Source organism: Harpegnathos saltator, unplaced genomic scaffold (genome assembly GCF_003227715.2).
Source record: "Harpegnathos saltator strain DR-91 unplaced genomic scaffold, Hsal_v8.6 scaffold213, whole genome shotgun sequence".
Lineage (NCBI taxonomy): Eukaryota > Metazoa > Arthropoda > Insecta > Hymenoptera > Formicidae > Harpegnathos > Harpegnathos saltator.
The window spans coordinates 623,642-651,504 of NW_020229999.1; the positions used below are offsets into that span (position 1 = coordinate 623,642).

The 27,863-nt window shown below is 50.0% G+C and overlaps 1 protein-coding gene across 5 annotated transcripts; it reads left to right on the forward strand.

The window, feature by feature from the left end:
• Window positions 1-27,710, forward strand: LOC105189893 (uncharacterized). 5 transcript variants are annotated; one of them, XM_011152284.3, is made up of 10 exons: window positions 4-102; window positions 206-318; window positions 450-866; window positions 971-1,456; window positions 1,535-1,709; window positions 1,800-2,018; window positions 2,111-2,493; window positions 2,667-2,843; window positions 2,929-3,038; window positions 20,775-21,510. In XM_011152284.3, the coding sequence occupies exons 3-10, from the start codon at window positions 478-480 to the stop codon at window positions 20,861-20,863; spliced, it is 2,028 nt and encodes a 675-aa protein (XP_011150586.1). In that variant the 5' UTR covers window positions 4-102; window positions 206-318; window positions 450-477; the 3' UTR covers window positions 20,864-21,510. The 5 variants fall into 5 exon arrangements, with proteins under 5 accessions (XP_011150587.1, XP_011150586.1, XP_019700081.1 ...); XM_019844522.2 differs by having other exon boundaries at window positions 7-71; XM_011152285.2 differs by lacking the exon at window positions 206-318 and having other exon boundaries at window positions 1-71.
• The last annotated feature ends 153 nt before the right edge of the window (window positions 27,711-27,863 follow it).

Below are 27,863 nucleotides of genomic sequence, written 5' to 3' on the forward strand. Positions count from 1 at the left end.
ATATTCAGGAGATTTTCCTGAAATCAAGTCTATTATATCACAGCAACATTGAGGAAATGCTGTTAGAATTTGTAAGATTTGTTTATTATGCACTTTCATGATGTAGGTATATGTATTTGATTTGAGCATGATTTTATTAGCTGAAGAATCTTTTATCCTGCATGTGATCCTGCGAAAAATTTAACTATTGTGGAAACTTTTCTAGTGATAAGGTCGTATATGATAAGCGGTCGTAGTTGTTAATATAAATTTCTGCTCCATCCGCTGGTACTACTTATCATCCTACACTAGGAGCAGATAATGATATCAGAAGATTAGGTAATCAGTACATTGATAGTACCATAAAATTCCATTGCTATCAGACTTTTTTTGCCTTTTTCTAAATTGATTATCATATTACTGTGTATGCTTTTCCTGTGGTGCCTATAAAGGGGGATCATTGTTTTCAGTGGACTACTGAGAAGCCTTAGTATAACGATGGAGAATAGTAGTTTACTAGAAACTGAACAGGATAGAAGTGAGAGAATGATAGACAGTGAACCAAATAAGTTAGAGACTCAACAAAATGAAAGTGATGAGATAGTAAGGGGTCAGTTGAGTAAATTAGAGACTGAAAGTGATGGGATGATAAAAGATGAGCCAGATAAACCAAGAGAATCAAAGCCCTTTGATACAATGTTGGATTTATACCACGTTTTGGACAGATTAATACCATATCCAGAGACCGATATTGTAGAGTCTGTAGATTTTACATACCGAGGATCAGAAATTGCCAACAAAAAGACTCACCTACAAAAAATAGATAAGGAGAAAAGTCCTAGGACAATAGTCTGTCATGATATGAAAGGCGGTTATTTGGAAGACAGGTAATATTCACATATATTCATGGTCTGCCATATAAATTGAAATGAACATGATCTGAGTTAATCACTTGCAAAATATTATTTTTTCGTCTTATTTTTCTTTACAGATTCTTCTGGGGCTCAACTTCTCATGATTCCTACTTATTTTACAATTGGTACGCAATAGACACATTTATTTACTTCAGTCATCATTTTATAACTGTTCCACCTTATGGATGGATATGTGCTGCCCATAAACATGGTGTGAAAATATTGGGCACCATAATTACGGAGGAAAATACATCTGTATATGAGTTCTGGCAAAGTATCGTCGAGTCATACGACAACTTGCAAGCGTTCGCGGATGCTCTAGTGACTCTTACAAAACGATACGGATTTGACGGTTGGCTTTTAAACTTTGAGACCAACTTTACAAAGAATGATTTTCGTCCATCACAACCATTAAATCATGTGGTAGATAAAGTGCTTTATTTTGTTAAGTATCTGACTGAGACCCTTCACAAAGAAGTTGAGAACTCTGAAGTTATTTGGTATGACTCATTAGTCAAAGTTGGTGCTTTAGCATGGCAGAATGAACTCAACGAAGAAAATAAGTAAATAATACTTATTCCTTAGTACATTCTACATATTTAGCTCTTACAATAAATCTCAATAATTTATCTTCATTACAGAGATTTCTTCTTAAATTGTGACGGTATATATTTAAACTACCAATGGACGAAAGATCACCTCGACAGAACTAATACATTGGTGAAGCAGTTAGGTCGCGACGTCAGAGATGTTTACGTAGGATTGGACATTTTTGCGAGAGGCACTTCAGGTGTAGGCGAGTTCAATTGCTCAGATGTAATTATTAATTATATTTACCGTAATTATTGATATAAAAGAATTTCCCATAGGCGAAATAATATAGAGAAAATAAATGTTTATTCACAGGCGTTGGATGCGATACGGAAGTATAACTTTTCCGTTGCCATCTTTGCACCGGGTTGGACGCACGAGCACTTTGGACCGAACCACTTTAACATAGTAGACGACATATTTTGGACGTTATTGTTCCCATACTTGCATATACATGTGCCGATCTACGAGGATGAAACATTTCGGTCTACCTTCTGTCGCGGCGCCGGCACGTGTTATTATTATAACGGCCAGGTAAAACTGAACTATTATTAAAATATCTGTCTTGCCAAGTCAGTTGGAAATGTACGATTTAAAATTTGCGAAACGCGTTCATGTTTATATAGGAGCATTCTTTGCCAGAGAGATTAAACGAAGGGAAGGGATTTTACGAACTTCGATTGCAACAACCACAGCTCTCGGTACCTGTGCGAATTTTGGATTTGAAGAACACAACATACACACATCTTATAGCAGGAAAATCTGCGGCTGATAAAACCATCAAAATCCTCGAAGAAGATGATGCAGATATTGGAGATGATATTAAAACGCCCATGACGCGAATAGAAGAACTGTACCTAAAATGGTGGCATATTATAGAAGAGAACGAGAACCTCACGGATAAGTCGATAGTTCTTCGAGGGAACACCTTCGAGTATTGCGAAGATTTCTCTTATGAAGGTGGCGGGTGCTTAAGGGTGATTACCCGAAATGAAAAGCTCTATCACAGGTGAGAAGAGTATTTTCTTTATTATATATACTTGTTGTCACAATTATATTTTATTATTATATTTATAATTATTTTTTACCCAAATAACGGTTTCCACGACAAAATTATATCGTTGTCATGGTGAAGTATACTTATCATTTAATAACTGAAATGACTTCGTGTTGCTGTTGCAGGTTGTTCCTCGTTTACGTCAATTTCAAGCTGTATATTCAGGCGAGCTTAGTTTACGCGGAAGCCGAGACCAACGCCTCGACGCGCGAACCTCCCATTCTCATTCTCGGCAGAAACAGCGCTTTCAAAGCCATCCAACCTTACGACCACAGCAGGGTGAACGACAGATGGTGGAAATGGTAAGTACGACGAATCGGGCGATCCGACGATAACAACTGCAACGCTCATTAATTAGCCGTCACGATATAATCGGCTTTTTTACAGCACGTACTTGACGGACTTCAAGACCGTGGACGAGATCGGCGTGCTGTTTCGGAGGAATTGCGTGTGCTACCTGGGCGAAGTCGTCTTGGACAAGTACGATCAGATCTTCGGTAAGTAGGAGCGTAAACACTCCGATCGGATTACGTAAGTGAACGATCGCAGCTAGCAGACAGCCACGGGCGATCGCGCATAGCAGGTGGATTGCGTCACGATAAAAGTATATCGCAAGGCGCAAGGCTCTCAAGCGCGTGAAGAACCGTTCCTTAGCGATCACACCCTAGGTTGCCCTCCTCTGCCTTCTCCGCCTCGTCGCCGTCGTCGTCGCCGGTCGATCGAGAAGCCGCTTCGGTGAAAGGAACACCGTTGTTCCATGATAGACCGACCGAACGATCGAGTGAACAAACCAACGACCGACCGACCGATCGGCCAGCCAGCCAGCCAGCCAGCCAGCCAGCCAACCAACCAACCGGTCGGCTCCTACGTTCGATCTTACAATCGCTCGGCATTCCAGCGGGCCACGTGCGAAATCGCAAACAGTTTCACGCGTTAATGATACCGCTGGAGACGGCGAACGAGCGCTCGCTCCTCGCCGGGGCGCGTTTCAATGGCAGAGCAAATATCTCTGCAGCGTTTTACGCGGCGTTTCCGCTTCTGTTACAAGGATATCTGCATTCCGCGGCCGGCGATTTTCACCGACGCGCATTATCGCTTATCGTCGGGCGGATGCAAATTCTGTCGTGGAGTCCGCGACGAAGAGGATCGCCGTAGCCCGGGCGAGTCGGACGAATCGTCGGTGAGCGCTCGTTCGCGGCTCCCACGCTGCCGGCGAACGGTATTATTCGCGCCACGGAGGGGACGAAGGAGGGCACGCGGGCGGCGCGCGTTTATTATTATTATTGGCGCATCGATACGCGCGCGCGTGCCACCTACCTGTTGGGAGATGCGACATACATATGTTCGATTGCATCGGGACTCTTCTCCATTAACTCGCCGACGCTTTCTAATGCTTTGCGCAATTAACGACGCGGCGAAGTGCGTGCCTCCCTCGCGCGAGCCGCCGCGCGCGTTCCACATCGCCGGCGCCGTCGTCCGCGCGGACGGGAGAAGAAATTCGACGACGAGAGCGGAGAGTTTCTCGAGCTCTCGTTCCGATCGGTCGGGAAACGAATCCGACCATGAATCGGATTGTGACTTTTCATCGTTTGGATTTTCACGATTTCTCACGACAGAGTCGCCGCGAGAATCGGTCTCGTGCGGAATGACGACGACGCGATGATTCCGAGAGCAATCAGCATATCGCGTAATCAGCTATTCCGGTGTGTGCAGTAAGAGGAAATTAGAATCGTGGCTCAAATTGTTATGACGAATTGACGATTGGGGAGGAGGAGAGGAGCAGAAGGCATAATTTAATGTTTTAACGAAGGGCCGTGTATATTACTCTGATTAATTATAACTAACGACGACGTTCGTTAGTTGGCGTTTGAGGACGTTAGAGGGCGGTCCGCGGATTGGAAGGAATCGAGTTGCAATCCGAGCGAATTATGTCCGCTTGTGTCATAATGTGCGATTTGTAACCGTAGAGTGCGACGAGTTCATTGATATTCCTGCGGTTATCGGCTCGATATCCGTTTTTTTTTTGCGGCCTAGTACCTCGCAGCGTCGCACTTTGCATTACAAACTACGTGCTACCGGCCGGCGATCGATCTCACTTATTAATTACGTCGAGTGCTCTTTGTCGAGACCACTTTCTCCCGAGGCGACAAAGCGACATTGTCAAATCGCTCGTCTTTCATGTCCCCATTAATGTTCTTTGATCTTCCAACTCGCCCCGTGTGTGTATCTCACTCACGTCTGTATAATGTAGAAATTAAGTGTCTTCGGGATAATTTAAACCAAATATTCTCCGGTAGGTAAAATTTTAACGTTAGTAATGCGAAATCGGTAATGCATTTTTACTCGAACGAACACTGCTAATGCTGCCTGTATCGTCGATGTCGAGTAGTCGTAAAATGCGCACAGACTCCGAGACTCCTGTGAACAGCGTCGTTACTTAAACTCGTCTCTCTCAGGTAAGGTATCCCAAAAATTACATTGAGAGTTAGGTAGGTAAGATTGCGAACGCAACGTCGCGATTCGAGAAGAGAGAATTGAAATCTGCTTCTCTAAATTCAGACCTGGCGATGTCCCCCGCACGGGGCAGATCTCAAGTGACGACTGTTAGCACATGCCTAAGTGTCGTCGATCATTCTTGAAAGGTGAATCGCCAGATATTTGAGTAGCCATCGATCTCTCCCGCCTGCAACAATGTTATAACGATTCGAGACGCTCGTCGCGCGCGCGCGCGCGCGTCCGGTTACGCGGCGATTGACGGGCGACGCGGCGCGGAAAGTATCGCGGGAGGATGCGCTCGTTGAAACTTGAGACGTCGATAAAGCGTCAGTGTGTCGAGTGCGTTGCCGAGATTCGCGATATTATTTCGCAAGGATCTCTCTTCCGTGGGCAGTCTGTTCTTTCTCTCGTGGAGGCCGTTCGTTCATATTTATAAGCCGAGAGATCGACGACTTCTCTCTCTTTCTCTCTCTCTCTCTCTCTCTCTCCTCTTGTCACATTTTTGAGCCATGTACGACGTATGGTGGGTGTTCAACTCTCGGTACGTTGACATAGAAATTCCTCGGTGGCATCCTCATCGTCTATCAATATCTTCCCGAGAACGGCCAACGTTATTCGCCATGCGGCGAGGCGATCTTTCGTTTCACCGAGAGATCAGCGTTCGGTAGGTGCGATTATAATTGCACCATGAAACAACTGTAGGCGGGGGAACTATTTTTCCAGCGAGTACTACGCTATAGTGATGATTATTTATTTATTTATTTATTTATTTATTTATTTATTTATTTGTTAATAGTGCTACCTTTCTGTTGTTAGAACCATAAAAAATACGATCGACTTCGGAAGTAATTGTAATTTTCGTGGAATTAATCGCCTCCTTTTCTCTCAGTATGCCCGAAGGTACAAAATTTCCAATTGTGATCACGTGATTGTAATCGTAATGCTAATCGTAATGCTAATCGCGGTCGGTGTCACTCTCGCGAGTAACGTCCGTGAACGTGAAGTCAAGCGAGCTTCTCGCGGGAACTGGAAGCAGCGACATATCGTTGAATTTAATTACCCCGAGACGCGAAGGGACGATCAACCCTTAGGGTCGCAAAATACACTTTTCACCGGTGTAATCGGTGCGGTTCAACGACCTCGTCCTCCCCGGCTGTTGGCCGTAATTTGCCAAGTCTACTCGAAGAGTAGGACGGCGAACAGTCTTGCGGTCAAGCAACCGCTCGCGACGAGCGTTTGCATTCTCGCGCAAAGTCCCCGCCGATATCTCTCCGCTATCGTGACGTGAAAGTAAAACGTGTTCGATCGCACGCGTGTTCGTGTGCGCGTTCGAGTCTTTTTCTTCGTCACATCGATGCCGAGCGACACCGTTGTCGGGTCTAGCGATCTTCGAGAGAGAACGATAAAAAATTAAAAAAAAAAAAGTACAAAAAGAAAGAGACAGACAAGGAGGAAGAAAATACACGCGTCCTTGCTCACGTTCTTGACGGACACGATCGTTTTCGGTGAGCTGACCCGCACGCGACTCGAGACCGCGGAGAGACCTTCGTCGGCGGATGAGACAACGCGGAGACGTATTTTACGTCGTATTTTTCGTCGTCGTTTGATTATGCGATCTCCTCTCGGTATCCTTGAGCCGATTGAGAGTTATGCGCGCGGGCTTAAAATGCCGTGCCGTAGCATCAGTCGCAGTAGTACTATAGTAGTCGCCGCTGATCAAAATTCACGGGACGAACGGAGGTCGCAAATTGCGCGCGTACGGTGAAATACGCGAGGACGAGGAGGAAGGGAGGAAGGAGGAGGAGATCGGCCCGTGCGATTCAATGTCAACGCAGTCGTCTGCTTACGTCGCGAACGACGGGGACAATTTCGTGGCAAAATCGGGCATTTCACATTGAATGACGCACACGCGGAATATTATACGCGTCGATAATCCCCGCCGCGAACTCTGATCGCAATTTCTACGATTTTTTGCCCGATATATATTTGTCGCGAAATATTCCGAGCGCATGTTCCGCGGTCTGCAATATTAAAAATCGCGGTCGCGCTTTAAAGAGAAACCATACGCGGCGCTGCGGCCGCAATTATCTCTCCGCTCCATTATATCCGCGCGGTCCCCCACCCCGCTCTTCCCTCCCACACGAGCCGACCGCCCGCGCCGCGTCCCGCGCGCGAGCGGTAAATGACCGGTTTTTTCAATTAAAAACGTCGCACGTCATTCGCGGGCGCGCGGAGCGTCGACAAATCAAAGCGAAACGGCGGAATTAATTTCCAACCGCGCGGCCGCGATCGATCCAGCACGCTGCACGCCACCGCGCGCCGCGGCACTTCCTGCTGCTGCATTCCTGCGCGAAGTCTCCGCGGGCAACGGGAGCGGCGGCGGGACCGGGACCGGGCTCGTCATTTGCGGCCGCGAAAGTAAAACGCGGCCCGGCAAGTGCCATTATTACGGTCGTAACCCGATTTATCGTTACGACGCGCTCTGATATGTCGCGTGCCGGCGCACGGCGCGGGCGGGAAACTCATAGTGAGCGCCTCGCTCGCTGGATGCACTTGGATCGCGACTTTGAGGACGACCGTTTCGCAAAACAATCCGTAATGATCTGTCAACATGTCTTGAACGACGCGACGCACGGCGAACATGGTCGGCCTGAAATTGCAGTCGTAGTTTACCGCGAGAGTCTCAATCTTGTCGTTGACGTTGCGTCGAAAGCGCATTCTTCAAAGGACACGCGCGACGCCTCCTTCGCACGCCATGTCCCAGAAAGGAGAGGTCGTGCGCGCCTCGTATCGTTTTTGTTTCAAGCCGGCAGGACGAGCCGCGGAATCGGCTCGGGGAGGGAATGAAAGTAACGCTATAAATGTCCAAGGGAAGAAAAATCCCCATGATAATCGCGGCTTAATCGAAAGGAGGTTCACTTGGACATTGGCGAAGTTGAATGCTTCATAATCGGAGAATTATCGAATCGTTTTATTCCTTCGAGGCTCGCAATTATTCTGTTTGCGGAGAAATTGGGGGAAAATAAGTATTATATATATATATATATGTAATAAAAATTGATGAAATATTTCTTTTTTTTTGTAATCGGGAGAGTCACAGCCGCGTCTCGCCGAAGTCTCTCAGGCGTTAAAGAGCGAATCGACGACACGGGTGATTGACGAATGATCCGGACGGAACGGTAAGCGATGACGGTTGCTTGCCGAAGGAAGGAAGGAAGCAGGAAGCGCAGGCAGGGAAGGACGTCGCGTCATTTCCGCGAACGGCGCGAAATCCATTGCTGGAACGCGAGCCGCGAGCTTTCTCCGTGGGTCGATAAATAAATATGAATTATTTACGAGGGATGAAACGACCGTGACGTTTCCGCCGATTATTCCGCGATTATTCGCGTTCGCCGTTGTACGAAAACAAGAAAAACGGAGAAGAAGGAGAAGAGAATTATTCACGCTGTGAATTATTGCGCAGCGCGCGCGCGCGCGCGTTACTTCTACCGCCGCTTTCGGTCACCACCGCCGATACTTCTTCGTCGTCGACGTGGTCGTCGTCGTCGTCGTTACTTCGTCTAATAGCCCTCTCGGCGTTTGCCGAACGCTCCGGGCGAATCGCTTGCGCAAACGAAACAGTTTTGTCCGAGGCTCTTAATTTATCACTGAGATCACTCGCACCGCAGAGAGATTTGCGACTTCGAGAGGCGAATGCTTACCGTTAGGTTAATGCCACAACTCGCCTATTTCTAGGGCCCCTTCATTAGAACATCCGTGTACGATTAGATTAGGGTAGAGCAAATAGCTCGTCATCCTCGAGTCCCGTCGATCGAGTCACGTCGGTCCTGCAGATCCTTGAGGCGTTTAATCAGGCGGTTAAGTCCGCGATGCGATAAAATTGATTTGCGACGAGAGGGACCTTCGTGTCCCCCTCGGGCTAATTTCGCGCAATTCGCGTAAAATCGCGAATGTCGCCACAATGTGTCCTTATCCGGATGAAGTAGGATCGACGAAATTAACGCGCCGCGACTGAGGGCGACAGAATTTCCATTCCCAAATTCGATTGTATAAGAACGCCGACAATTCCGCCTCTTTCGAGCCGAACACGCTTGGTCCGTTCGTCCGTTCGCGTTAATTCAACCTTCAGTCTTGTCCTCTTCGTGCGCAAATGCAAATACAATGCATTGCGTGACAGGCAGCGTCACGCGCGCACAGCCTTCTGTCACCTTCTGTCGCGCGAATTCAGCCGCAACGGGATCCCGCGAAGAAGAAAGAAAGAAAGAAAGAAAGAAAGATCGCTCTTCGTGGCTGTCCATCTCTCTCTCTCTCTCTCTCTCGTCGACGTTAACGCGAAAAAGCCAGGTCCGCGAGATCCGCTGCGCCGTGAGCGCCACAGATCGCGGATTTCTCAAACGGACACACCGCGTGCCCGTGGAAAAGGTCAGATTATTTCATCTTCCAGGAATGCCCGGCCGCGCGAACAATCCCTCGCCGTCGTGTGCGCAGCGCGCGATTTCTACGCTCGCTCGCTTTATTAGATTTCCCACACAGCTTGCGTTTTCTAACTTTCCTCCGCTTAGCCTGGCGTAAGGTCAATCCGTAAAAAAGGGAAAAAGGGGAAGAGACGGACACAATCGCGCAACTTTCGCCGCTCGTTCGCGTTATACGCGCGGCGCGTCGCGTCGCGTCGCGTCGCGATGATTACGCGGAAATGTGCTCGTCTGTGATAAACGCGTCTCTCTGGATGCGCTGTCTGCGACCTGTTCACGCTTATTCCGCGGATCCACTTCGGGGCGAAAACGCAGGGGACTTGATTACATCCCGAGCCCCGAGTGCCTCTCCCGTTAATGCATATATTTGCCGGGGAGACGAAGCGAAGGGGCGAGGAGAGGGCGGAGGGGATTCGCAGAAAAAGTCGTCGCGAGGTAGACGAACGCGTAATGACGAATGCGCGTGCAACGAAGTTGAGGTGAGCGATATTCCCGAGCGTTCGTTGCCGAAACCATTCGGATTCGGATGCCCGAATATATTGATAACGAGAGAATAGCGCGAAGAGAGCACGCGAGTGTTGCGAGGCACATTTTGCGAACGAGGGGACTGATTTTGCCTCATCTCGCTTGTGAAAAATCAGCGGGTTAACAGCGCGTTGCTTTGGAAAGGTAGATGGATGGATAGAGATAAATGATAATAAAGATAAATTGATGAACCGAGTTTCTGCCTCGAGGAAGGCCAGGCAGGTGTGCTCGATCAAACGGTCTCCTCGCGATTGGGACGATCATGACAGAGTCGAAGATCGATGATCCAGGTGAGCCGAAAACTTTCTCCTCACGGCGCGTATATTGTGTGTGAAATGAACGAGACGAAATATTCGCGGGAAAATGGATTTTACAGTGATGTCTGCCGCGTGTTCTTTTACGAACTGTCCCCGAAGTCGAACTCGGTCGAGAACGGTCGCTCGTGCCGGTTTTTCCGTTTCACGAGTGGAGAAATAAGCAGACGAGGAGTTGCGCAAGAGTAGACCCAAAAAGAGAGAGATTACCAAAAGGCCGAGATAAAAGAGAGAAAAAAATGTCATTGAAATTTTCTGTCTCGAGATTAGAGTCGGCGTCTGACTCTTGCGTCAACGTCGCCTTTCGCTCTCGAATTAAACAGGATCGACGGGAAATTCGCAGGTAGCGCTGAAGCCGATAATTTATTCAGCCTGAAAACGGCCCGTGCGTGCTCCGAAAATTCGCGGCGTACACGCGTCAGCGAAAGTCGTCGCCGTGGAAATTTTTTACTCGCGCGCACGATCGCACGATGAAAGTCTTCGTAAAAATCGCGGAAGACGTGCTAATCGAATTTGCCTTTTCTTTCCCTTTCTTCTTCCTGGTACACCGCCATCGGCGCCCGACGATATTAATTATAACAGACGGGAGATATCCGCGATCGGAAAGGGGAAAAAAAGAAAGGAGAAAGAAATTTCTCGCGGCTGGCTATCATCGCGCGCCTCGTAATTTTCGGCGGATGGGAAGAGTTGTCGGCTCGATTTAACAGCGGCCTCGCGCGCTCGATTCTCACGTAATTACGCGGCCGATTACACCGACGCGCGGGTAATTGTGGTTCGGAAAAGAGGAAGAACGGCCTAATCGTTCCCGCTCACTGTCGCTTTCTACAATGTATCTCTCGCTATCGCGAGAGGGACGCGCCGCGAATTCAATGCTAATGGCAGGCGCGAATTATGCGTAATAACAGTAATATAGGACGTGCATCATTTCGCTGGGACTTTATACGAATGACTTTTCAATATCTCGCGGCTACCTCATTTCAATTATTTTTCCTCCCTTCGTCTCTCTCTCTCTCTCTCTCTCTCTCTCTCTCTCTTCCCCCCTCCCCTCCCTGTCACTCTCCGTCTCTTCTCAGTTTTTTCGGTGTCTGATAAAGTAATCGACGAAATGTCCGATCATGTCTCGTATGCGAATTGCATTAAGGCTTCTTCCTCGCCGCACAATTCTTGATTGATAACGTCAGAAATGAGGGAATAAAATCCTAAAAATTCTTGCGGAATACGTTGAAATGGAAAGATATGTCCGAAAAATATACCCTCTCAATGATCCTTTTAACAATAGATAATCGTCAAAATTAAAATTAATGTGACACGCAATCATCTTGCCGCCTATCTTTTTTCACGATCTTGTTGTACGTTAATTTTACAGTTCATTGCTTGTTAGAGCGAAAAAAAATGTTCGGCGGTCATCTTACACAGATGCGCTCGATCGATTTGCAAGTGTCATTTTCTACCACTGCCAAGGTATTTTGCACAAATTTGTACAATCTCCTCGCGCACCCGACGTCACAATTCCAGATGGCCGCGGCGAAGAAACAAGAGCCTTAAAAGGGAAAGTCGCGTCGGAGGCGCGTTCGTCGGGGAAAAGATGAAAGGGGTAGGCGAGATCAATCCCGTTCAATCGCGCCGCTCTCATCGACACCTGGCCGCGATTAGTCTGCGATGGATCACGGGCTTTAATCGCCACTTTCGCCGCGATCGCAATTAGGATTTCGCGCATGCCGTCTCGCCGTCAAATCGGACAAATGGATCATCTCCGGGACAATTTGCGGAGAGACGCGGCGGTTCCCGGGTTGTGTCCTGGCTGCTCCTCTCGTTTCTCGCGCGTTTCTCCGATCGATGCCGCTTTAGAAAGGCAGGAGAGAAACCTCTGGAACGGCAGCAACTACGTGTACACCGAGACTTCATCCTCGCGTCGCCGTCGCCGTCGTCGTCGTCGTCGTCGCCGCCACCACCGCGAGATCAGTGGCGTACCGTGCCATCGAGTTTACACGGTTTCAGCGCGTGTCGAATGCTCTCGGCCCGAGAAAAACGGAGCTTGATTACGAGAAGTCGGCTGCTGTTAAAACTCTCGTCCCTCCCTCCCTCCCTCCCCCTCCTTCCCCCTCGCCGTATGATCTTATAATTCGCGTGTATCCCACCGCGACAGATTCGTCTCTCTTTTTCCCCTTTTCCGGCGTTCCGAGAGCGCTTTAAAGCGTGTCGAATGCTTGTCGCAGCCGAGACTCGAGGAGAAAGCCAATCTCCTCCGAGCGGCTCTCGAGTGGCGTTAGAATGTCTATTGCATCTGCGACAACCTCGATTTTTCCCCGGATAACGTTTCGGTAACGGCTCGATGTGCGTCGCAAGCCTGCTTCTCTCTCTCTCTCTCTCTCTCTCTCTCTCTCTCTCTCGACGCGTGCCGAAGTTAACGAGGCGGGGTTCGTAGTTCCGCGACGAGCGAAGTGCACCCGATGAGAAGGAGCGGCGGAATAATCGGGGGATACTTGGTTGTCGTCTTCGACGAGACGATGACGACGATGAATCGCGTTCGCGCGGATGAATCCGCGCGAACGCGACTCCCGTTCCGACTCGTCGCGAGCGGCTTTGGCTATTTTCCGCGGTGGAAAAGGCGAATCGTCGGCCGGCGATTGGCGTCGGCGAGGATGGCCACGCGAGGAAAGGAAGGACAGGAGGAAAAGAGAGAAAAAGCGCCATATGATTACTTCTTTTCGCGTGATCGCACGCAAGAGGCGTGAGAGCGCGGATATGTCCGTTTAGTCGGCCGTAAACGTACAGTATCATCTAAATTGTCGCCGATGGATGACGATGACGATGACACGGCGGGGCGGAGGCAGATAAATGATCCGTTGGGCGTGTTTATTGTCGTTAGGCCGATCGACCGGCATTAGAAAGTCGGAAGTGACCGCGGCTGTTAAGCCGGACGGCAATTTCATTAGCCGCGCCGTCGAGCGGCCGTCGTCTCGTCGTGGTCGTCGTTGGCATTCCGCCGGGCTGACATAATTTGAATTGCGTTTCGCTCTGACGCAAGCGCATTCTTCGCGAAAATTAGTTTCGTCGGTATGCATCGGGGAATCCTGTTTGCAACGTGCTCGCGCGCGCCTCGCGCGATATGACATGCGTGTGCGCCGCACGTGAGGAGAAGTAATTACGCGGGCAGCGAGGAGCGTCGCGCTTGCCTACGAAAAGCCGAGCGCGTCCGTTCGAACCGCGTCCGCTCGCTCAAGGATAATTTACGGACTTGAGTTTAATGCCCGCGGAATCTCGCGGAACCTCGCCGCTCGGCACGTGCTCTATCACTCGTGTGTATCTCTGTGTGGCCCTGAAACCTCCTTCGCTCTTCCGATGCAACATCATCCCCCCCGCGCGCGCTGATGAATTTCAACCGCGTCGGGGTTGAAAGTGAGACACGCGTGCCGATGAGGAGGCGAACGGCCTGCAACTCGGCCGATGAAGGATTTTTCTCGTCGTAGGGAGGAATCCTCGTCCTCGTGACCCTCGCGACGCACGGATCCTTCCTTCGAGGAGAAAACTGCTTGTCAGGGTGGGAAAGCAAAGTCGAGCGGCTGAATCTCGTCTAAACCGCGCGAGCTCCGAAAAGAAGGATTTTCGCAAAGCTTTCGCGTTATAGTGCGAAAAGTTTACCATGGAAAATATCCAGTACCATTCCTTTCATACTTCCTTCATAGGATAGGTTAAAGATATCCACGTATCGTGTGTTTTAAAAAACGCAGTTCGACAATTTTGAGGTATGCAGGCTGTTGAGATATTTTTCATATTTTTGAAATTTATTATATTATAATTCGCTTATATATATTATATTTATTATATTATATATTATAAAAGTATAAATTTTCGAGATTCTCCATTCTTCGATGAAATTTGCAAGATCAATGCAGAGGCAACATTTTGACTCGGGTACAGACAAGAAACAGGGGAATAAATCTTTCTTTCTTTCTTCGAGAGCTTGAGGAGGATCATCGCGGTGTTTGACGAATTTTCGATTCCTCTCGTCACAAAGGCAACGGCGAACACGTGCGAGCACGGAGAGAGAGAGAGAGAAAAGGAGAGAGAGGGAGAGGGAGAGGGAGAGAGAGAGAGAGAGAGAGAGAGAGAGAGAGAGAGAGAGAGAGAGAGAGAGAGAGAGAGAGTCGTGTATCACGAATAACGCGCGCGTTAACGGTCTTCGTACGGCACTGTATACGGCAAGCTCTTACCGTATGTAGTACGTAGTTACATAGAGGTAATGGCCGGGCACGGTGCGCGGCACACGCAGACAGGAGCGCGTTTCAACGTACACCTGTGCGAGAGAAGAGGATACCGTAAAGAGGCGCGCACGATTAACTTTTCAGTGTGTCGGAGCGCGTCCGACTGTTACACGCGCTCTCTTCGCCGCTCGACGTGTCTCCTCAGCATTGTGGAAAATCTACATAAATCGTGCGCGATCCTCGAGCGAAACTTTCGGCTCGTCCTGCTCCGGGAGCAGGAAGAAATACGCGTTCTTTCATTTCTCTCCTTTCATCGTAACTTTTCGTCGTAACTCGCCGGCCCCGAACAAGTGAAAGCTGAAAGCGCTCGAAGCTAATCGCGTTCTTCGCGGTTCTTCGGCAAATTATCCGTCTATGTATCTGTGTACAAGTATAATCGTCTCTTTCAGATTGTCAGCTAATAGAAAACGGCCGTTTAGCTGCGTTTAAACTTTGCATTTTTATTCGTCTTCCACTCTGTCGGTGTTACGGTGATTTTAAAGACGCGCGATATGCGATTGCAATTAGCGTATAAATTATGAAACATTGAACGATGATTATATATCAGGTAGAAGTGAAATTTGAGAGAAGAAACTTGGCTTCTTCTTCTGCAACAGAAGAATTCGCTTGTTTCGCGTATCGCGAACACTCGAATATTTTAACAAAATTATAACTCTCGTATATTTCTCTCAGTCTTTTATATATTGATATTTAAGATATCCATATTTTGTAACTTAACGACGGTGTCGTTACCGTTACATCGCCGCTCAACTTTTCCATCACATATCCCAGCCGCGCAACGACGAAGCAACGATAACTCTCGTTAAAAGCGAACAAGTGAAGGTAAGAGGGGGAGAACGCGGATAATATTATTAAATAATATTATTCAAATAGGTCTCCGATCGCGGGATAATATCGTTTCATCTGCGTTGAAAAAAAAAATTGCTTTAAAACTAAACAAATATTTGTTCGAATACGACTGTGAATAAATTTATTAATAAATTAAGCGACTAACTTCTAACCATAAAATACAGAGGTTCTCTCTGAATGTAAACTTTTTTCTTAGGTTTTGAAAAATAATTGCTTAATTTAAGTAAATGCATTCACAGTCGAAATATTCGAACAAATATTTGTATTAAAATTAAAATTTTAATATCTTCTCAGTGTGGGAAACGCAAGAGCTGGATCCAGGGAGCGATTGAGCGATTCCGAGCGGAAACTTTTCCGAGTAGCTTCACGGCCCGGCCCGGCCCGGCCCGGCCGAGTTCTGCCGAGTTTCCGAGGTTGAGAAGTGCTCGCTCTCGCAGCTGCGAGTCGCCGAGAGCGCGCGCGATGCACACGAAAGCTCGCGTGTATGCACCGGTGCCTCTCGAGGCGAGGAGATATGCTCTACCTGGGAGGCAGGTACAGCAGGCGCATCGCCCTGCGCCTGGTGCGCCTGCTGCGCGAAGCGAACCCAATTTAGCTAGCCGCTCTCGTACGGTCGCGCTGCGTTAACATTGCAACATCGATGGAATTTGTAATAAAAGAGCAGCGGCGGCAGCTTTTCGATCCCGGGCCGATCTCGCCGCGCGGCCGATCTGACCTCGCGAGCCGCGCGCTGCACTTGGCAAATTATAGTTTGCGCCAACTGCAAGAATAACTGCATTTTAATGCCGCGCTCTTCGGGGTTAAGGAACCATGAGAAGGAGAAGGAGCAGGAGGAGGAGCGAGGAGGATATATTATTAGCTGATTGCGGGAAATTAACGTTTCTGCACATTCTGCCGGCGAGATGCGTATGATTTTACATATTTACGTTTCCTCGGGTAGATCCTCCCCCCGTCCTCTCTCCCCGAGTACTCGTCCGGGGTATCCTCGATTCTCTCACCTGGAGCGGTTCCGGCGCGCCTCGAGCGTACGTTTCGAATGACTCCACGTGTACAAGGCGGCTTCGTTTGTTCTTCTCAAGTTGTGGATCGAGTAATGATCGCTCGAAGGGGCTGAAGGGACGTTAGGTCCTAACAAGAACATACGAGAAAATTGACCGACCGCGCAGATCGGCAGATTACCCGGACGGGACAAATCTGTAATGAAGCGCGGCGAGGGGCAAGAAGTAATATTGCGGTTGCGAGGAGCGTTGGGCAACGAGGTGGGCAAAGAAGCGGGGGAAGTGTTGTTGAGAAACACAAGCGGTGTGGCGCAAGAAGTAGGAGGGAAGTCCGCGATTCCGGAGGCTGCGCTCGCGTCGGGAATTCTTTCCGCGCTGTGTGAGCCGTTCGACGCCTTCGAATTTCCTCGCCATTGTATCAAACGAAATTTGATTTCTCGGCGGCGGAGCGCCGGCGAGAGTATCGACGTGATTGCGTCACAAGTCCTTCTTTGTTTAATAATAATATCCTATTCTTCTCCCCTCTCTTTCTCTCTCTCTCTCTCTCTTCCTCTCCGCCTCTTTTTCTTTCTTTTCTTTTCTTAGACTATGTCGCGTGTCTGTGCGTTGCATAATTCTTCGTGCGAAAGACCAGGCGAGAGAAGCTTTCGGGGAAAAATGGTAATTGTGAAATAATTACACGTGGAATTCAAAATTACACGACTCCTGCGGAACGCTGGAGTGTACAGTAAGCTCCGAAAATTCCTCTCCCTCCCATCCCCTAGGATGGTGAAATTTCCGGTCGGACGTATCATCATAATCTGTACCATCATAAATATTCACACACCATTACTGTCGACTATTGATTAATCATTAATCCGTCATTGTAACCGAAAATCTCAAAGCTAGGAAATGAAGCTAAGCAGGAGCTGATGGTGTGGAGCGCGAAAAGACAAACGGGCTCCCCTCCGGGATTCCCCTTCGTCGTCTCCGAAGAATCGCGTCTGCAGTCGCGATCGCGCGGCAACCTCGTCGCGCTTCGAATATCTCGCCGCGCGCGCGCGCGCGCGCGACTTGATAAATGGAAAAGCGGAACGCGAATGGGCGCAGGTGAGAAAAGGAGAAACACACGCGCGGTAAATGCGCGAGCGTGCCAGAAGGCGCGAGAGAAGGAGAGTCGCGCGAGAGACTCGCACGGCGAGAACGGAGGCGAGAGGGAGGCGCCGGTGAGAGCCCTGCCCTGCTCGAGAACATTCCGGCCGGCGTGTTGTGTTTGTAAACCGCGGGAAACAAATAAATTTAGGCACGCCGCGATTTGCCATGCATGCGCGCTCACAGGCGCGCCGCCGCGACTTTCCCGGCCGCGCCGCGCCACGCCGGGGAGGGTCCGCCGCGCGGCGAGAAATCCGCGCTCGCGCTCCTCCTTCCTGCGTACGCAGCTGCGAGCCTGAAAGAGCGAGCGAGGAGCTCGGTGGAAAAGCAACAGGAAAATCTCTCTCGCGCGCGCTCTTATCCGACCGTGCAATCGATCTCGATCAGCCGGCGCACCGGCGCCGGCAACGCCATTTGATTTCCACGTGCGAACGCGAGCTTCGCGCACGAACACACATTTCCCGCCGCCGAGACGAAGGCGCGCGCGAGGTGATCGATCTCTCCCGCGTCAATTTCGCGAATTCGCCGCGGTGAAGAAATCGCGAGCGGCGAGAGGGAGAGATAAGGAGGAAAAGCGGCCGAGAGGGAGCGAGAGAAGGAAGCTGCGCGCCGCGGATAGGAGACACGTATATCGCGGGATGGGGAGAGAGAGAGAGGGAGGGAGAGAGAGAGAGAGAGAGAGAGAGAAGAAGAAGAGAAAGAGGCAGGAGCAGGTAGGAGCACCGGCGGTACCTGCAACCTACCTGTGCTCCTCGGCGCGCGCGACTCCAGTCACCGATCGAACGCTCGACAGATCGGCCGCGCGGTGCGTTTCTTCGGCGATTTCGCGATCACGATCGCGGAAGAGAACTCGCGAGATCGTACTCGCGGTATGTTCGACCAGTGCCCGGCGCGGTCCCCGCGGATTATGTGTGCGGTAAAGGCAGCAATAAAACAGGACCAATCCTAACCGGTAGGGAGCAATCGCAAGCGATCGTGCAATCATTTCGCGCTTCTTTTCGCCGAGAGATATGTGTCGAGAGGTAGAAGCTCGTTCGATTTCCTTCTTCGCGTCTTGCTGAGCTCGAGTGACTCGCGAGAGGGAGAGAGAGAGAGAGAGAGAGAGAGAGAGAGAGAGAGAGAGAGGGAGAGAGAGGGAGAGGAAGACAATTCGGAGGGTCGAAGTGGTGGTGAACCCAACAGAGTGTCGGTGAGTTTGTTGACGACGTCGGGCAGGAGTATCTCCGGGAAATTACTTCCCGCCGCTTTTCTTCCTATTTCCCGGGCGTTTTTCAGCTGACTTCGCCTTTAGTTTCTCCCCGCGTTCGCGTTTTACATCGCCACGCGAGCGAATGAAACTCGCGGCGATCGGCGCGGCGTGAGGCTCAATTTTCCGTATCGCGAGCGTGTAAAATTGAAGCCGGCGAAATTATAGCGGTATATCAAGCCGCTCGCCTGCATGGCTGCCTCCGCGCTCGCGCGAGTTGCGAAAAGAAGTAGAAAGCGGAGAGAGAGAGAGAGAGAGAGAGAGAGAGAGAGAGAGAGAGAGAGAGAGAGAGAGAGAGAGAGAGAGAGAGAGAGAGAGAGAGAAACATCGGGCGCTGAGCGAAGCCGAGAAAAGCGTTGCTCGCGCGAGGCGCAAACGGATGCCGCGAGAAGGTAGCAGCCGGCCGGAGCATGTCTTTCGACGTGGACATAATAATGATCTCCGTCGAAACGCCGCGAGTGTGCTCCGCGGAGGTCTCGCAGGCCGCCGCTGTGTGAGAGCCGTTACACATGTTTATTCACGAGCACGCGAGAACCGGAGGAGAGACTCGGCCGGGACGTTTTAATGGGCGCCGCGATTAATTCGAGATTAACGCGCCGCGCAGTTTTTCACGTGTCGCCTGCACGTTCCTCCAGCGGAAAATATTTTCACCCTCGACTGAGAATTTTCATTGTTGCCTCTTGAAAATCAGCCGCGCGCATTAATTTCAAGAGAGAGAAACGGGGGAGGGAGGGAGAAAGAGAGAGCTCGACGCGACCGGAAAATTGCACGGAATTTCCGCGCTCCGACTCGGGAAACTTCGCGTACTTTCCTGCGGGCGTCCCGCGTCTTGCCGCATGTGCTTTCAGCGATCGCACGGCGGATTGATCCCGTCGTTTTGCAACGAGCAGCCGTGGGGGGAAGGGGAGGAAACGTGAACGGGCGCGCTCCGCTTTTAACTCCAAATCGAAAACTCACCACCCGTCGAGGCCGGCTCGCGCCGCCATTGATGAGGCGCCGATTGATCGATGAATTTTGCAACGACGTGCCACAAATGAATCCGGCCGTGACGATCTGGAAACCGGACTCGCCGATTTAGTACGCGGCGACTTGTGCATGATACCCCATTACGATTCGCGATGCAGCGCGAATTATCCGCTCGTTGTTTCTTTCCCCGTTTTTTCCCACCTCCTCTCGCCTCGCTCGGCGTTCGATGTCTTCTTCTACGCGAATCTCGCTAATCTCCCGAGTAATGTTTCCTCTCGTGCCATTCGTCAGCGAACGGACGATTATCGTGGACGGTTTCACGGCAGCCGACGATCACAACGCGTGTCACAGCGTGTTCCTCGTCGCGGGAATAGAGAAGCAACGCTGCTCGATCGAATCGCAACGCCAGTTAAAACCGCGATTGTGATATCAGCGGTTACCCGCGTTTCCGCGGATGACTAAGTTCGTCGGTTCGTTAATTTTGCGAACTACTCGCAAAATGCGAATTTTCGAGAGAGAACTCGACGAATGAGGGAAGCTCGTGATTTGGCGAGAGTGTATCTTCGCGGATACACCGACGAATATCGAGGATGAGAGAATAACGGTGTGGCGTCGCGGAAAGAAATTCGTCCCGTTCTGCTTGAGTCGTGAATCCAATTTCCTTTTCTTCCTCGACATCGTTAGAGTTGGCGAATGGAGCGACGGAAAAAGCACGGGCGAGCACAAGGCATAAATTATTCCCGACTGTGCGAGCTCTCTTCCTGCAGAACAACAACGGTCGCCGCGAATATAATTCCGCCCCATTCTGCTTCAGTCGCGAATCTAATTTCTTCCTCTTTCCCGATATCGTTAGAATTCGCGCGAGGCGCGAGGCGCCGAGAGACGAGAGAGAACGCGACTTACTCCCGACTGTGTGTGATCCTGCCCCTGTTATTAAACACTAATGGTATCTTCTCTCGCTTCGTTTCCAGGTAATTACGATCCCGAGCACATCGCCGGCCTGATCAGCGATTACAACGTAAACGAGCCGATGACTGATTCTCCACCGTGGCGACAATAACCGGGCAGCGAGGCGTTACCGTCGACTCATCGCGCAGTTACGATCGATTCATGCCGCGCAACGGAGACGGCGATTACATTTTTGCATGATCATTCCCACGATACCATTCCCCGTCGACTAAGGACACTCATCGAGGACAACGATTGAATTCTTATCCGTGCATTTACACGTGTTTACGCCGCGCGCAAGCTTCGAGGTCGGCTTCGAAATCGAAGGAGAAGGCAGAGTCCCTTCTCGCAGCGAGAGATAACAGTCAGAAAACGGTACGCTCCAAGTGTTTGTGTAACACCGTCACCGCGACGAAGGCAACAGCGCGCAGGATCTCTCGCGGAGGCACGTATCGCGCGCGCGGTATCGGGACGCTAATTCGACGCGAGGGAAAAATGCACCGGCGCAAGGCTGCGGCGACGAGCGAAAAGTCGCGGGACATTTGCAAACCGAGCGGAGAAGGCGATCGCAGCCGCGACTGAGGCAGTGCCTGCCAGGTGTCCACCTTGGGGTGAAAGAAACGAGCGAGCGGGAGAGATTACAGAAAATTGTCCTCGCCGAGCGAGGATAATCAACGGTGCATAATCGCGTCCGGAGGAGAGCAGTTTCTTCCCGTAAAGCAGCCAGCAATGCGCTAATCGCCCGGCTCGCGCGCAGCTGCAACATGGAGGACGCGGTGATCGCGCTCGACTCCACCGTGAGGAGCCAGCACTCGAGCCACTCGAAGGAGTCGAAGGACTCGGCCAACTCGGAATCGAAGCCGGAGAGCTGCCTCGAATCGAAGCACTCCAAGGATGTGCTCATCCCGGAGAAGCACCAGCGCCAGCAGCAGCAGCATCACCAGCCGCGGCAACGCGCCGCTGACGACCGGCAGGATCATCGTCTGCCGGCCTCCGAGGCCAAGGACGACTCGAACCTGCTGATGTTCACGTCCTGCGGACAGCTGTTGCTCGGTGAGTCGCTCCGGATCGTCGGCAGGACAGGTTGTGATTTTCAGGCCTGACTTTCGCATAGTTTATTCTCTCCTCCCATTAAAAGAAGGACGCGAACACGTCCTGAGACGCGCACGTAGTAAATTATGGACAGGATTCTTGTTCACGACCGCACAACAAAGTAGTCTCCTCGACGTCGTGTCCTGTGATGTGTAGTCTCGTCGGTATCGGTTTCCGTCAATCGACGCGCGGTGATTGAGATCCCGTAATAAATAGAACAATGCGGCGAGCACAGGAGAGACCGAGCGTCGTAAGTAGGCTATCGACTAGGCGATTTGAAGCGGATAGCCCACATTGTGTGCACCGCCGGTCGGGCTGTGCCGACAGTTATCGCGTATTTAACGATTGAGCGCTCGCATTCGTCGTGGGTCTTAATTATTGCTTAATTATCGCAAATCGGTAAATTGATACATATTAAACTCTATATCTAAACGGAAGTGAGAAAGAAGAAAAAGATTTAATAACGTGAAAAATCTACGTACGATTTGCCATTGGTAAATAAAAAAAATGCAATAAAGTTATAACGGTAATATCGCGTATACGTGCGTTTCGATTTTTCGTTATTTTAATTGCGGTGTCTCTCATCAGATTCACATCGTATGATCGCATCGATCGAGGAACGTTATGTTGTCCAATTTACGCTAATGTATACTTTTCGTTACTCCATTTAATTTTACTATTTTCTAATACATAAATTAGAATGCATCAGAATATATTAGAACATAGCTGTCCGTCGTGTATTCCAGGCGTTTCTAACGAAGCGTAATTTGCCTCACGAACGGACGTCTCGCGTTTAACTAAGAGAGAGAGAGAAGGCGAGAGAAGGCGAGAGAGAGAGAGAGGGCGAGAGAGAGGGAGGGAGAGGGAGAGAGAGAGAGAGAGAGGAAGAGAGGAATTAATTAAGAGAATTCCCGCAACGGAATGAACAGCGGTGCGTTTTAGGCGGCGGGTCTCTCGTGCATGCGCGTTTCAGCGAGAAATCACGAGCGCCGAATGCGCATAAATCAGAAACCGACGTAAGAGAGTGAAAACATTTCACTTAGAAAGTCGTACACATGCAACTCATTTTGCGCGCGCGGCCGTAAAGCACCGTGTTTTTGCGTCACTGCAATTTATTCCGCCGCGATGCGAGATCTCGCGATCGTCGACGGCGACACGGTCATTGTCTCGGACGATGCTTCGCCGATGCTTTCACACCTGGCGTCGCTCGATAAGCACCGGCCAGGCACATCGGAGGGAGGCTTGCGATGAGCCGTGCGCGTACGCCGGAGAGCAGGAACTCGCTCATTATAATTAAGAAGAACGCTCGCGGTGTCAAAGGAGCGAGAGAAAGGATTCGCGTCGCCTTGAGCATCCTCGAGGCGACATCGAATTGCGATCGAATTGTGATCGGTTCCTCTTCGTGTTCCTGAGTTACGTACGTATACATGCATCTGGTCCTTTCAGGCGTCGTCCTGGTGGTCTTCGGCGTTCTGGTGCTCGTCCACGGTGCGTCCTTAGGCGGCTCCGGCGCAGGACTCTGGGCTGGTGCGGGTGCTCTGGTCGCCGGCGCGCTCGGAGTGGTCGCCACCTTGGCGACGTCCTCCACCAAGACGAATTCCGCCTTCTCCTCCGCTCACCTCGCGTCCAGCCTGATCGCCCTCGCCCTCTCGAACATGGCCGCGATCACGGCCTTGACGGCGGTGGTCAGGGACTCGCAAAGGACGCCGGAAGTGTCGCTCCTCAGTCTCTCGGTACGTATGTTCCCTCGAGTTCTTCTTATCCGTCGCAGGATCGGGAGATCACTTCGAGGTTCCTGGGCTCCCATACGACGACCTACGAGAGCTGACGCAGGCTGATTCTCGCGTGTCGATTCACTCCGCGATTCCGGGTTCATTCACGGCCAAGTGGACTGAAATACGTAGCGCCGGGGAGAAATCCACAAAGAGAGCGATTCTAAAAGTCAACCTTGCAAGCGGCGAGAATATTATAGCGTTTCCTCCTCTTTATATTATTTTTCTGAACGTTATCTTTCTCCGGTTGTCAGCGTTGTCAGCAGAGTTTACCTTGCCGAAGCCTAAAGAATAATATAACTCCTTTGATAAACTTCAGTTTCTAAACTATAACAAAATAGAGAGAAAAATATGTCTCTCCTCGGTCGCAAAATTCTGCATTTAATTGGACATGTTCACTATAAAATTCTCTCCGCGTAGCGTTGATTTCATATCGAGGGGATAGGACCTCCAATGAGTCGGCGGAGATCCAGGACGAGCCCAGGTGACGCTAAGAGTGCACGCTTCCTCGTCCACCGTCTGCTCGCGCGGGCCAGCGGCGCGAGTCCGATAAAGATCGAGAGTGCATCTCCCCGACGCTAATTAACTCTCCGCGGGCCCCGTGGAGCTTGATCGCTAATTAACGCGAGAAGCCGCCGTCGCCGCCGCCGCGAGAATGACCCTGATTCGCCGTCGACGTGTCGGCAGCAGCCGGCCGTGGCGGCCGTCGACGGCCGGTTTTGGCGAACGAACGCACGGCTCACGCCCGATGGAACCGTTTGACCGTCGGAGAAAGTTCCCAATGCCAAGGCTAAAACGCGGTCAGGCCGCGGTGCGCGGCATGAAATTCCACGGATCATGAGCGCGGAACGTATAGGAAGTTACTTGGCGGCTAACGCTCGGCGCTCGCATTAGCGAAGTAGCGAAGTAGCTAGCTAGCTAGCTAGCTAGCTAGCGCGGTACCGAAGCGTGCTTCCTTCTCCCGACTTATTCCTCGCGAAATTACAAGAGAGAGAAGTTCCGCGATCTCTCAATGCGAAGTACCGTCCCGCCCCCCCCCCTCCTCGTTTCGTTTCGCGAAGGAAACTTGCGGACGATCTTGAGCGTCGACCATACACACCGGGACGTGGAATCCACTCGTTCGTTGTCTTCATCGAAGGATCTCCAGATGTACTAAACAGATGTCACATGTTTCCAGGGCGACGACGGTAACGTGGTGGAAGTGGACGGTGGCTTAGCGGGTCTGCTGGCGAGCATCGGGCTGCTGGTGGCCAGCGTGGCCGAGCTGCTGGTTTCCGGCTACAGTTGCCTGACCTTGACACCGAAGCTCTGCGGCTGTCTGCGAGCCAACGGCGCGGACGAGACGGGGAGCGAGGGCCACCTGAAGACTCGCAACATGGTCCACCAGTGGGTGATCGCGCAGAACCACGTGTCCAAGAACCAGCCGATTTACGTGGTGCAGCCGGTGGTGCCGATGCATCCGATGATCCAGGTGAGTGTGCGACTCTCCTCTCCCACGACCTCCAACAGCTGCGACCTCGCGAGCGGTAGAATGAGCGGCAGGGAGGGAGAGACAGGGGATAGGTCAGTGACACGCGCTAGAAAGTTCAAGCCGATCGCCCGATCGCCGAGGAGAAACTCTCGCGAGCGAGTGAGCGCGCCTTCGTGGTATCTCGCGTCTACGGGTCTGCCGGGAAAATCTCGCTCGAGGACGCGAACGCCGCGAACGTCGATGCGGGAGGACGTTCCTTGAAGAAACAGAAATCGCATTAAATCGCTCCAAAGAATGTTTCATTCGTGATGAAAAATAGCGCGCAATCTTAAAGCGTGAATCATTTGGAAAAATTCCTATTGGTTAAAACTCGTGTATTATAAGTGATAGAATATCTTCGACATCTTTAATTAGAGCCTAAGAAATCTTTAGCTAAGAACGTGATAAGTGATGTATTAAGATGTATTAAGTGATAAAATGTAAAAATAGAGCGTGCATTTTTTTAAGTAACTACCTGAAATATATCAGCGTTCCCGCAGATTGTAGTCTCTAACTGTGAGAACTGTGAGAGTGACATGGACATAGATATGCCAGCGAGTTCTTTTGACGTTGTTTATCTCAGCATATATATATATATATATATATATTGTAGTCCAGTAATTAGGAAGATTGTGTGTGAGAGAAAATAAAATACAAAGAGTATAATTACAGCCGCCGTACGGTATGCCGCCAGCACCGCCTGGCAAATTCCCCGGCGGATTCGTGCCTGCTGGACCTCTTCCGATCTCCGCACCGGCGTACGGACCCGTTCCCGTGTTGCCCCACATGCCGTACGCGGGGCGACCGTCGTCTCAAATGGTGAGTGAGTCCCCGATGATGGAAGTTCATAAACGGTGTACAAGCCGCGTAACGCTTCAACGAAGCGAGCGTAATGGCATCTTGCTAAGCTGCTGGATAACACCACGCGGTTCAATGACGAAGAACGCGAAATATACGTACACTTGAAACTGTCGAGCGGACGCTGAAATAACGCGCTTTTCTGCGAGATAAATCTGTACGAATAGCATGCCCCGGTTTACTCTTCGAGAATTGACCGGGCGTCTCGACTTTCAGTTCCGGACGAACAAGCACAAGCGTCAGCAAGTCCCGGACCAGGAGGAACCGGAAAGGAAGCGGCAGGTGGAAGTTAAGAGCGAGTCCCCGAAGAGGATGTCGTCGATCGGCGAGGATCAGGTCGACCTGGCGCAGACCTACACGGGCTTGGACAAGAGGATCTCCGAGGAGTTCATTTCGATCGCGATGGATCCAGACAGAAAGTCAAAGGCTTCCAGCAATCACGGTAGCGAAATCGGGACGACGAAGACTTTTTGATCAGTTTCGATCGACAAAGCTGGAAAACTTTGCACTGTATAAGAGAGTGAGGTATACATTAGCGACTTACAAAATCCATTTTACATAAATAGGATTTTTTAGTTCGTGCGAATCACGAATTTATCTCACTCCTGCACCGAGTCTTTTGATTTCGAACGATATTAGGGCAGTGTTTATCGCGATGTTTTATTAAGATCAGATTACGATTCGATAAAGCGTTCGAGAAGAAATTCGCGATTTCGGAGAGCGAAGACATGCGATCGAAGATATTTCCTTGTCTTAGATACACATTTTGAAAGTTTTCATGAGACTGTGGAAACACAAATCCTTCGATTACGTCGCTGATAAGTCCGTTAGTGTAACGTTTATTTATTCTCGCGGATCTCTGTTGCGAATGTGCGAAGAATGCTGACATTCGCGACGCAGGTGCGTGACGAAATTTTGCCCTGGCGTTAAATGTCATTAGGTGCACGGAGAAGGATTGTAATCGATGACTCATGCGCCGACGAAATGCCAAGGCGTGTACTATTATTGTTGTCAACGGTGGGACGGACAATCCTGTTATTTCATTGTTAAACATCAACTGCCGAGCGCCTCCAATTTTAAAGGTTCAATTTAATAAGTCGAAAAACACCAAGACTTAATTAAGATCGTATAACTTGCATAACATAAAAAAAAAAAGAATAAAACCGGCGAGCATGAAGATTCACGATAATATATATAATTATAACTGTACGTTTTTCAGAATACTGTCTTGTTTTGCGGACAAGATAAGATCTGAATTTACCTGACGGCTACCTGAAGCACACGCTCAACCTTCTTCTATCACGTCTCACACACGTTCGCTAACACACTTAAAGTGAAAATTGCTCACTATAGCCTGAGCTATATTCTCAATGATATCTATATTATTACTTAATATAATGCATATATTGACACTCATAAAATATTTTAAATGAACAGCTGTTAGCGAACGCGTCAAATCATTTTATACGAATCAGCAGGATGTACTGTCGTAAATTTTAACAGCGAAGATAATATTTACGCGCGCGCTACGCGAGATTTCATTCCGTCTCGACGATGGAAGACGAAGGTTGAGTTGCGCTGTGCTAATTCGTTAAGTAGAAATAGAGACATATGTAATTACAAGATACACAATAACAGTGTTCTCATCGCCGGCTCATGTTTCTTACTTCAGTCTTGATAAGATGATGATTATTTAACGATTATTAAACTGATCATATTACACTGTACAGTCATAGTTTACTTACTTACACGCCTCCCCAGGTATCACTCTAACCATTATTTGTACATACGTATACGTATATTTATAACATATTTTGTTATATAATACTATGAAATAAAATTATAATACAAATGTTAAATCCCTCAATGATAAGCTTTTG